This window comes from Ictalurus punctatus, chromosome 24, assembly GCF_001660625.3.
Source record: "Ictalurus punctatus breed USDA103 chromosome 24, Coco_2.0, whole genome shotgun sequence".
NCBI classification, from domain to species: Eukaryota; Metazoa; Chordata; class Actinopteri; order Siluriformes; family Ictaluridae; genus Ictalurus; species Ictalurus punctatus.
In genome coordinates, this window is record NC_030439.2 from 9,251,067 (window position 1) to 9,262,842 (window position 11,776).

The 11,776-nt window shown below is 40.2% G+C and overlaps 1 protein-coding gene across 5 annotated transcripts in view; it reads left to right on the top strand.

Moving 5' to 3' along the window:
• Positions 1-11,776, top strand: part of mrtfbb (myocardin related transcription factor Bb) — a 42,602-nt gene that overhangs the window by 24,904 nt on the left and 5,922 nt on the right. For 4 of the 5 annotated variants that reach the window (XM_017454622.3, XM_017454623.3, XM_017454624.3 and 1 more), the window contains 11 exons: positions 264-319; positions 496-571; positions 695-856; positions 1,241-1,419; positions 1,753-1,890; positions 4,395-4,648; positions 5,799-5,958; positions 7,239-7,895; positions 7,972-8,058; positions 8,644-8,763; positions 8,955-9,089. In XM_017454622.3, coding sequence (XP_017310111.1) covers positions 264-319; positions 496-571; positions 695-856; positions 1,241-1,419; positions 1,753-1,890; positions 4,395-4,648; positions 5,799-5,958; positions 7,239-7,895; positions 7,972-8,058; positions 8,644-8,763; positions 8,955-9,089 — 2,024 coding nt within the window. The remainder of the gene's footprint in view (positions 1-263; positions 320-495; positions 572-694; positions 857-1,240; positions 1,420-1,752; positions 1,891-4,394; positions 4,649-5,798; positions 5,959-7,238; positions 7,896-7,971; positions 8,059-8,643; positions 8,764-8,954; positions 9,090-11,776) is intronic. The other variant, XM_053675205.1, reaches the window with a different exon arrangement.

Sequence of the window (11,776 nt, forward strand, 5' to 3'; positions counted from 1 at the left end):
CAATCATATGGGAGTAAACATTTATCTAGACAACTTTCATCTTCCTCTGTCTGGCAGAATGCTGACTCGTTTCATTACTGCAGATGAGATCGATCTGTCAGGTCCCCATGGGAGATTGGTATATATAGTGAAAATGTTAAGATTTTGACACAATTGCCCTCAGAACCAACAACAAGCAAGGAAAACAACCACTTTGGAGTGTCTAGCATAGATAAGCATTTGGCCTATTTCTAGAATGATATTTGATGTATTTCTCTTTTTAGCACTGAAGACTCCTGCTGCCTTTCATGAACAGATACGAAGCCTTGAGAGAGCCAGGGTGAGTCACAGACAGGCCATAAATGATATAGGAGTAAAATAGCAATACAGCATTGAGAGAGTGAATGTCAATGATGTAAATTTGGTTTGTTCATGTACAATCAGATGAAGGCAAGAGAGTGGGCTTAGAAGCTTGACCTTAGCATTTTAATTTTTCTCCTACCTCACTATGGCCAGACTGAAAATTTCCTGAAGCACAAGATCAGTAGTAGACCTGAGCGTGCAGAGCTGGTCCGCATGCACATCCTCCAAGGTAACCACACTATTATCAAGGGTCTGTGATTCTCTCTGTTCTGTGATAAAGAAAGAACATAGTTTATCATGTTGCATAGCTACGGTCTGCTTTATATTGATCAGATTAAATATTGTGTTTCAGAGACCCAAGCAGAGCCCTCGTTGCAGGCTACGCAGATGAAGCTCAAAAGGGCTCGTTTGACTGATGACCTCAATGAGAGGATTGCCCAGAGGCCTGGCCCAATGGAGTTGGTAGAGAAGAACATCCTGCCTGTAGAGTCCAGTGTGAAGGAGGCCATCATTGGTAAGCAGTATTATAATACAATTGCGTGATTCTTTATGAGGTCTATGATCACTGAATATATAGGGTGCCTTAGTGGTTAGCACAGTTGCCTAGCACCTATAGAGTTGGGGGTTCGATTCCCCCCACCGCCCTACATGCACGGAGTTTGCATGTTCTCCCTGTGTTTCGGGGGTTTAAGACATGTGCTGTAGGCTTATTGGCATTTCCAAATTGTACATAGTGTGTGAATGTGTGTATGCGATTGTGCCCTGCGATGGATTGGCGCGATGGATTGGCACCCTGTTCCATGTGCTCAGATATCCCTGGGATAGGCTCTATGGAACCCTGTATAGGATAAGTGGTACAGAAAATGGATATATAATGTAATGTTGTCCTTTGGCACAGAAAGTGAGGTGAACTACCAAAAGACCCTGGATGTGTATAACTTTGATGAGGACAGCAATGAAGCTGTGTCCCCAGAGGATCCGACCAGTCAGGAATCTCAGTGCTCTGTCCCATCACCCAGAGAGGCCAGACTGCCTGAGATCTCTTCTGCTACTCTGACTGCTGGCTCCAACCTACAGGTGAAAGTCATTATTAATGCTCCAGGATAGATTGCTCACTTTGTTGTTTTCAACAAAGGAGATTATACAAGTGTTTCACAAAGACCACATTGGAAACTCAGGATAAGAGTGCTGATATGGAATTGTCCACCAACTTGCCATAATGCTACTTTGGAAAGTTACATCCTGCTGTTTGAACCTATCTATTATTGCACTATAACTATTGGATGCATGTCTAATCTGTTTCTGGCTCCCATCCAGTCTGTGTTCTCTGCATTTCTTTGTAAATGGAATTTTGTAGTTTCTCCTCCCTTTTGTTTGAAGTCGTGTGGTTTGTCTCTGTCTTTATCTCAGCCCTGTCCACCTACAACCCAGAGCTCAGAGTTACTCAGTCAGACATCAGCAGAGGATCAGACAAACACTCAGCACATAACTCCTGCTCAGCCAGTCACCACCGCTTCCCCCATCAAATCAGGTCTTACTCTTGTGAAGGTGAGCAAAACGCTATGGTGATCTCATTTCCTGCAAGTGTTTTTCTGTCCTCAATCAAATGGGCAGTGACTCAGTGAGGTCTGGCTGTCAGCTGTGACAGATTGCTGAATTGTGTTGGTAAAGAAAACAGTTATGTACAACCCTAAATCATATTAAAGAATATGTTTATTTATGAGAGAAATGAGAGAGCTGGAACAAAGCACACAGCACAGAGAATCAGACCAGACAAATTTGCTTTGCTGGGAAATGGGACGTTTTTCAAGAAACCAAAACGTGATTTTCTTTTATGGGGTACTTTAGAGATCAATAATTTTTTTTTGTATGTGTGTATATATATATATATATATATATATATACACACACATATATGGAATGAAGGAATGAAGAAGCCTTTCTTGCCCCTCTTTAGAGTCATACACATGAGCTTTACCTTGGTGATTTGATTCATTTGGTCTGGCCTGCTGCTTATAAAGCTCTCTTTAAAAGCACATTATATAAAGCATACTGAGGAGGAAGCAGTGGATCTGTGACAATAAACTTTCAGTCATAATAAAAATAACTTGACCGTGAGATTGTGTGCCTGTCACAGGTACGGCTGTGGCTCAGGTAGTAGAGAGGGTTGTCCACTAATCATAAGGTTGGCGGTTTGATTCCCGGCCCACATGACTCCACATGTCAAAGCGTCCTTGGGCAAGACACCAAGTTGCTCCCAATGGTAAATTAGTGCCTTGCATGGTAGCTCTGCTACCGTGAGTGTGTGCGAATGGGTGAATAAGACACAGTGTAAAGTGCTTTAGATAAAAGTGCTATATAAGTGCATCATTTACCATTTAGGTATCTTATGCCAAAACAAAGGCTGAAAAACTTTATTAAATGAACTAACAGCAAAAGCAGCAGCTGTCTTGTCTTCAATTGAAACACTGTCGTCAAAGGAAACACTGACTCTTATTCTGCACTAAAGACCTGATGAAAGTACAATCCCACAGACTAAAAGCAGGGCAATATATTGTGCATTATTCATAATCTGCACCCTCAAAGCATGTTCCACATATTTGTCTCAAGAGTTGTCCCTCCCGTTTAGGGAGGGTGCTTGGATCCGAGCATCTGTGCTTGTATAAGCAAACCTGAAATTATTTTTTTTTTCAGCTCACTGGCTTTCAGCTCTCTCCCTCAGATGCCAGACTCATTTTCATGTATATCCTGTAGCTGAGCGTTGTGAAACAATAAGGGTCATGTCCTCCTCCAGGCATCCTGTTTCCCCATCCTGTCATTCTAGACAGATGTTGACTTACAACCCAATATCAATTCATAAGCAATCATGAAATGTCGTGAAATGGTTTCGCGCAAATTTCTCAACTGTGTCCTGCAGCTCTGTGTTTGCACTGTCAGATAATCGTTCATATAAGTATTGGAACATCAAAGCCAATTCTTTTGTTTTTGCTATATACTGAAGACATTTGGATTTGCGATCAGAAGATGAATGAGTCGATAGATCAGAATTTCAGTTTTTATTTCCTGATATTTACACCTAGATGTTTTAAACAGCTTAGAACATGGCCCCGTTGGTGGCAGACCATCCAATTTTAGATAGGCAAAAGTATTAGAACAGATAGTCCTGAAGTAAATTAAAGTATAACACTTTTTAACAATATTTGGTTGCATGCAATAACTACATCAAGCCAGTGACCCACTGACATCACCAAACTCTTGCTTTCTTCTTTTATGAAGCTTTTACAGGAGCCTCTTTTAGTTGTTTGTTTCGGGGGTTATCCCTTCAGGCTCTTCTTCAGGAGGTGAAATGCTGCACAGTTTAATTAAGGTCTGGTGATTTACTTGGCCAATCTAAAACCTTCCACTTTTCCTCCTGATTAAGTTCTTTGTTGAGATGGCAGTGTTTTGGGTCCTTGTCTTGCTGCATGATGGAGTTCTTCTTGATTATATTGAATGCATTTCGCTATAAATTGGAGGACAGATTGTTTCTGTAGATTTCTGAATTCATTCTGCTGCTACCATCATGAGTTCCATCATCAATAAAGATTAGTGAACCTGTTCCAGAAACAGCCATGCCCAAACCCAAGCCATGACATGACCTCTCTCTGGTCTTCATCTAGGTGTATCCTTTTTAACAACAAATGCAGTCTTCACAGGTGACACTCCGGGCTCAAGCCAAGGGTAGACATTCAGAGCTATTCATTGTTTAAACACTCAATTTAACAGGGCATGTCTGGGTAATAAGGAATATCGATCAGTCTCATATTTCAATATTTCTGATCACTTCAAACAAAAGGTGCCATGTTCAAAGTTGTTAAACAAATCTAGATGTAAATATCCAGAAATGAAAGCTGAAATTCAGATGCATCTTCTGATCCATGTTATATCTGTCTTCAGTGTATAGCAAAAACAAAAGAATTAGCCTTGTTCCAATACTTTGGGAGGGGACTGTATATAGTTCCAGGTGTGAGCTTCATTAATGCAAACCTTTATCTTCTTTTCCACTGTTTCAGCAAAGCCAACCCAAGCTTCCCAGTGAAAAAACTCGCAGCAAGAAGAGCAAAGAACCCAAGCCAAGGATAAAGAAACTCAAATACCACCTGTATATCCCACCAGACCAAAAACAGGAGCCCAGTGAGGCCCCCATGGACTCGGCCTATGCCCGATTGCTTCAGCAGCAGCAGCAGTTTCTACACCTGCAGATCCTTAGCCAGCAACAACAGTACTACAACTACCAGGCCATTCTACCTGCACCTGCATCATTCAGGTGTGTACTTACAGCATCCTTACCTTACAGATGCCTTACAGCAATGTGTCTTAAAGGAGAATAGTGTAATGCTTCACTAAAGTGATTATATCTGTTCAGCACAGAAAATGCTTTTTGGCAGAAAAAATAAATTAACCAAATGTGCAGTACTGTAAGTGTCTGTGGAGTCAAAGTGTCTGAAACTGAAAGATGAGAATACAAGAACAACAAAAAAAAACAAGAAATTAAACCCAATAAAGTAGCAGAGACTGTAAGACAGATTGTGGAGGGAAAAAGAGCCATTATAAGCTTTTGTTCTTGTTTACGAAAATACATCACAATACATATGAAATATGAAACCTTCCTCTCATAAATTCGAAGGATTTTTTTTTTCTTCCCGATTTTAAAGGTTTAAAATGTAACTAAATGTAATGTAGTTTTGCATTCATTTTAGTAAGCGTCTCATGTTTACTGCATGCATCTTATTTACGGTATATAATCAAAATATGCTGCAAATTAAATAATACCAATTAAAACATTTGATGCTGGCATTCCATGGCATTATGTTGGCCAGATGAAAGTGGTGCATATGAGTCAGAACTGGACCATCACTCATTTGTTATCTGGCTGTCCAGCATTGTCACACAAAAGCAAGTCTGCTGTCATGTGACTGAAGACCACTGACCTGGTCACCCTGTTCGACGTGGAAAGTTAAGTGAGAGTAGGAGCTGAATTGCTAACAGTGGAAGAAAGTGTATCATTTAACTTTACCTCTTTTGCACAATGCCAAGTGCTCATAGCTTTTATGCCTTATTAATAATGTTAACATTTCCATTAGATGATTGGAGCTCTAATCTTTCAGTTCATCTCAAATAGCCATTCAATTCCTACAGCACTGAGATTAAGGAGAGTTTCGCTACACAGGCTGAAACACAGCTAGTTCTGAAGAACTCTGAATAGCATATCTTCACCTATTAATCTGGCTTTAGAGAACGTGTCTGAGTACACTTCCTCACATTCTTTTTCTCCCTGACCCATGTTTATGCCAGACGAACTTCTGCTGTTATTGCACGAAACATAGCTTGTTGATTGTGAATGATGAGGACACAGGAAGTTCCATTTAAATCAACCTCCTGGCATTCACACGTTTTTTCTCCTGTGTGTATGACAGGCCTTTGCCTAAGGTTCCAAGCAGCTGTCCTAACGTGGCCATGGGAAACAGCCAAGCTCCACTTGTAGTGTCCCTGCCCAGTGCTACCCCTGGACTCGGCACCAACAGCACGAACAACTGCAAGCATGGCCCACTGCCTTCTAACCTAGATGAAATGAAGGTTTGTCATAATAAAATAGAACATTTTCTGGCATGGTAGAAAGCCTTCTGCATGACGTACAGAGGTGCTTGCTTACCAGTGGTATTTTTGAAAGTGATACATAAGAGCTAAACAAAGCAACCCACTATTCAGGAGTATAAACTGCTTAAAGGAAAATGAAAACTGGAAACAGAAACCTCAATCAAGTTTTGAAATAGAATCTTTCATATGAAATCTCCATTACTGATTAATAAAGTAATTTTTTACATTCTTTTTAGCTACTAGCTTATAATTTTCACTCACCGTCTACTTTATTAGGAACACCTGTGCATCTGCACATTTATGCAGTTATCTGATCAGCCAATCATGTGGCAGCAGCACAATGCATAAAATCATGCAGATGCAGGTCAAGAGCCTCAGTTCACATAAAACATCAGAATGGGGAAAAAGTGTGATCTGTTTCCATCCACAGAACTGTCACTCACTCAATGTTTTTTGTATTTCGCACCATTCTGTGTAAACTCTAGAGACTGTTGCGTGTGTGTGGAAATCCCAGATGATCAGCAGTTTCTGAAATACTCACACTGGCCCCCGGAAAAAATAAACATGTTATTGTTAAAGTCAACGAGATCACACTTTTTCATTCTGATGTTTGATGTGAACAATAAGTGAAGCTCTTGACCTGAATCTGCATGATTTTGTTTTGCATTGTGCTGCTGCCACATGATTGGTTGACGGTGCGCATGTCGTGTGTGGTAGCTGATGGTGCGCGTGCATGTTGTGAGTGGGAGATGATATTGGCTGGCAACCAGAAATAATGGCTGTTAACACAGAAAGACAAACAGTTATTGATGGATATCAAGATGAATGCTTAAAAAGAACTGCAAAACACTGCAGTTAAGGTCACCTGCCTTTTGGTAACATTCTTTGGTATATCTGGCAGCTTGTAGTTTCATCCTATATTTTTCTACTTTGCTCCCGTTCTTGTGCTGTCACTTTTTGATTAAGTAGCTTCATTCTTTAGAAAGAGCTAATTTGCTTGGATCTATCAATCCTAAAGTAGCAGGTGTTTGTTTGCTTGGCAGAGATGGTTTACCCAATTAGTCTCTTCATCTTCATCCCTACTACCTACCCGGTGTATATATTCATCCATATTAAAAAGCCATCAGTAGATTAGACTGGAAAATAATTCAAATTTGATACCAATCCTGTGTTTTACACCAGTTATGATCAGAAACAGTATTGGCATGTCTCATTTTGGTTGAACCATATCTTTAATTATATGCCTGGTGTTCTCACAGGTGGCTGAACTTAAAGTCGAGCTGAAACTACGTGGTCTCCCTGTATCTGGCACTAAAACAGACCTCATAGAGAGGCTCAAGCCCTACCAGGAGAGCTACAAGGTCACCAGCACTCAACAGACTGAGACCAATGGCATCGTTGTTCCACTGGCCAATCAAAAGACAGAAAGCATAAGCATGACTCCCCCAGTGTCTCCTGTGCACTCAGAGGTTTCCACTGGGAGTATGGAGGAGAGTAGCGACAGCAAAGTGTTGGCTGAAACATCTCCATCCATCATGAAGACAGAGGATACATCAGGGGAGGCAGCAGTACCTGATAAAGACCAGAGCCTGTATGAGAAGGAGCGCCAAATAGAGGACCTGATTCGGAAGCTGGAGCAGGAGCAGCGTCTGGTGGAGGAGCTCAAGATGCAGCTAGAGGTGGAAAAGAGGAATCAACAGGGAGTGACACAGCAGCAGGGTGAGCTTGAAACTCTTATCAGGATAAAAGAGGAACATGATTCCTCCTCCAGCTGTAGCTCCACTATGGTACAGGACGAGTCCCAGGGACAGGTGCAGCAGTTCTGTATTGCTTCACAAGGAGTGCACGCTTCCCAGTCCATCCTCAGCACTCAACCACAGCAACATATCCTTCCCACCGCCATCCATCTTCCACAGGTCCCTCTTCATGCTTGCTTAATTATTACTTAACTGCTCTATCATCCTCCATCCTAATTTGCCCTTTTCTGTGCAGATGCAGCCGGTTCTCCAAAACACAAGGGCTCAAACAGAGAGTGAAGCATTTCAGCAGCACACAAATCCGACAAAGGCTGCACCTCAAGTAAGCACCAAGAATCTTAGCCATTACTGTGAACATTTACATTGGATTGGTTTCTTTACTTGTTGCCATGATCCTCACTGACATTTTATTTCCTGGAATCAGTTTACTTTTTCTACTTTATCTTTAAACCAGCACTTCAATAAAACAACCTGTTGTCATTTTTTACTGACCTATTATTGCATTCCGTTCCACTTCGCTTCATAAATCCACTTTAGTGTGTTCTTGTAATGACACGCCCACTTCAATTTCTCAGTGACTTGGCTTGGAATGCTCTTTTCCTGCGCCCAGATTGTGTTCTCCCACTTATCTCCCTTATTGCCAAAGCAATAGCTGCTCTGGTCAGCTGATAAATTCCTCTGTTAATAGCGTCAAAGTGCCGGCTGCAGTCAGGCATGGGAGCTGGAGCAGGTGCCAAGTGATGAATATAATGAAACATGCTGACACTTGAGCTCTGTGTGCATGCCAGACACACACACACACACACACACACACACACACACACACACGCGCGCGCGCGCACACACACGCACACACGCACACAAACTAGGTCCTAATAGTCCTCACTAGCAGTGTGTTTGTCCACAGATAATGTCCGTGTGCAGCACCTCGGGCTCAGGCATCCAGCTGGGGCAGGAGCAGCAAAGATCCAAAGTGGCTCAGTCCTGCTCACCTAGATGCAGTCCTCCAAATGGATTCACAACTAATGTAAGCCTGTATTTCCCACCAAACACACACAAACTATTCTCTGTGATTTTTGCAGATTTTTTTTCTAAGATTACCTGCCTCTGTCTGTATAACTGAATTTATGTAAAATCTCTTAGTCTGAGATGAATAGCAGTGGAAAATGAAATACACCCTTTCTTATTACATCTTATTTCTTTTCTTTTCCACATTAGCCAACCTCCCCCTGCCAGCCCACCTACAACCTTCCACCATCTCCATTCAGCAATCATCACAGCCCCAAGAACAAAGACCCTCCTCGCTACGAGGAGGCTGTCAAACAGACTAGAGCACTTCAGGCTACTATGCAGGTAAAATGCAATTCTTCTGCCAGGATATCAGACAATGGGCCTCATATATCAAGCTGGATATGAATGTGTAAATTGTATATTGTGGCCATGAAGGGATGTACATGGTCATCAACAACACATAAGCTGTGGCATTCAAGCAATGATTGCTTAACTTCAAGTGTGCCAAGAAAAACTTTCCCCAGACAATTACACCACCTCCACCAGCCTGAACTGTTGACACAAGGCAGGTTGGGTCCATGGATTCATGCTGTTGGTGCCAAAGTCTGACAGCAGAAATCGAGATTCATCAGACCAGGCTACGTTTTTCCAGTCTTGGAAAAACGCTTCCAGTCACAGTGCAGTTTCGGTGAGCCTGTGCCCACTGCAGCCTCAGCTTTCTGTTCTTGGCTGACAGAAGTGGAACCTGATGTGGTCTTCTGCTGTTGTAACCCATCCACCTTAAGTTAGAAAGTGTTGTGCATTCTGAGATGCTTTTCTGCTCACCTCAATTCACAGAGTGGTTATCTGAGTTACTGTAGTCTTTGTCAGCTCAAATGAATCTGGGCATTCTCTGTTGACCTCTCTCCTCAACAAGGTGTTTCCGTCCTCAGAAATGCAGCTCACTGGATGTTTTGTCTTTATTGCACCATTCTGAGTAAACTCTAGAGACTGCTATGTGTGAAAATCCCTAGAGATCAGCAGTTATAGAAATACTGAAACCAGCCTGTCTGGCACCAATAATTATGTCATGGTCAAAATCAAATTTTTTCCACATTCTGCTGGTTGATGTGAACGTTACCCAAAGCTGCTGGCCGTATATGCATGATTTTTATGTATGACACTGCTGCCACATGATTGGCTGATTAGATAACTGCATGAATGGGTAGGTGTATATATATATATATAATATATTAGTCCTGTGGAAAAGTATTTGATTTCTTCTGTTTTTGTGTATATCTCATACTAAGTAGTTTTAGATCTTCAAACAAAATACAACATAAAACAAAGGCAACTTCAGTGAACACACAATAGGTTTTATTGATTTTTTTTTGTTTGTTTGTTTGTTTGTTTTTTTTATTGGAAGCAAAAAAAATTATCCAACACCTATCACCCAGGTGAAAAAGTAATTACCCCCTTAAACTTAAAATGTTTCTCACCTTTTAGCAGCAATAATTGCAACCAAACACTTCTGATAACTGTAGATCAGTCTTGCACTTACTTCTAGGACTAGGGAGTACTCCTATGCTTTGGATCATTGTCTTACTGCATAATCCAGTTGCGTTTGTGTTTCAACTTACGGACTGATGACCGGACATTCGCCTTTAGGATTTTCTGGTAAAGAGCAGAATTAATGTTTCCCTCAATTTTGCCCAAGCCCTGAAGCAGCAAAGCATCCCCACACCATCACACTACCACCACCATGCTTGACTGTAGGTGTGATGTTCTTTTTGTGGAATTCTGTGTTTGGTTTACTCCAGATGTAATGGGACCCCTGTCTTCCAAAAAGTTCCACTTTCGACTACTCGGTCCACAGAACATTCTCCCAAAAGTGTTTGAGGATCATCCAGATACGTTTTGGCAAAATTCAGATGAGAATGATGTTCTGGGTTAGCAGTGGTTTTAGATCTGCAACTAATCAATAAAATTGATAATAATCGATTATGAAAATCATTGTCAACGAATCTCATTATCGATTAAACTTATGTTTATATCCAACATGCTCCACTGTGTGTAAGGGGTAGGGGAAACTAGTGCAAGTTGCTTAAAAGGTTTAGTTTAATTTAAGTTTATTGTTATTATGTGCTGTATTTGCGCGCTTACAGTGTAACTTCTGTAGTTTATTATAACGGAATTGATGTGTTAGTAACGAGGCCGTGTTGCTCCTCACGCGTGGTGTAGACACAGATATACACAGTGGGAGCACAAGTAAGATCTGTAATGTCTAATTAAAACACTGATCAGAAGTAAACACAAGTAAAACAACATGTCTAAAGGCAGTGAGTAACAGAAACCACAAGGTGCAGTGAAGGAGTTTTTATTAATAATTTAGGACTGTAGTTTAATTCAGTGCTTTTTGTGCATCCATAAAAAATAATGCATAAATATTGTATTTATAAATATATAATACTTATATATAATGTAAACTAAACCAAATAAATGTGTGTGTGTGTGTGTGTATGTATATATATATATATATATATATATATATATATATATATATATATATATATATATATATATATATATATATATATATATATATATATATATAGCTGTGAAAAAGTAATAAAATGTGTGTGTGTATATATATATATATATATATATATATATATATATATATATATATAATATATATATAATATATAAAATATGTATGTATGTGTATATATAATTAGTGCTGTCAATCGATTAAAAATTTTAATCGAGGTAATCACAGTCATGGGCTGTGATTAATCACGATTAATTGCCAATTTTAAATACTAGGATTTACTTGTAAACATGCAGTGTTGAAATAAATAAATGCATGAGAAACTGGTTTAAGGAAACAGATTCCTCAGTTTTATTATCACAACCATTTACATGTTTTACAAGTGTTCAATAACAATCTCTTAAATTGTTGAGGCTTCCATTTGAGCTGCAAACATATTTAGCAGAAACCAGCAACTGTTACAAAGTAATGTCTGCTACAAAGTCACAAATAGCTTACC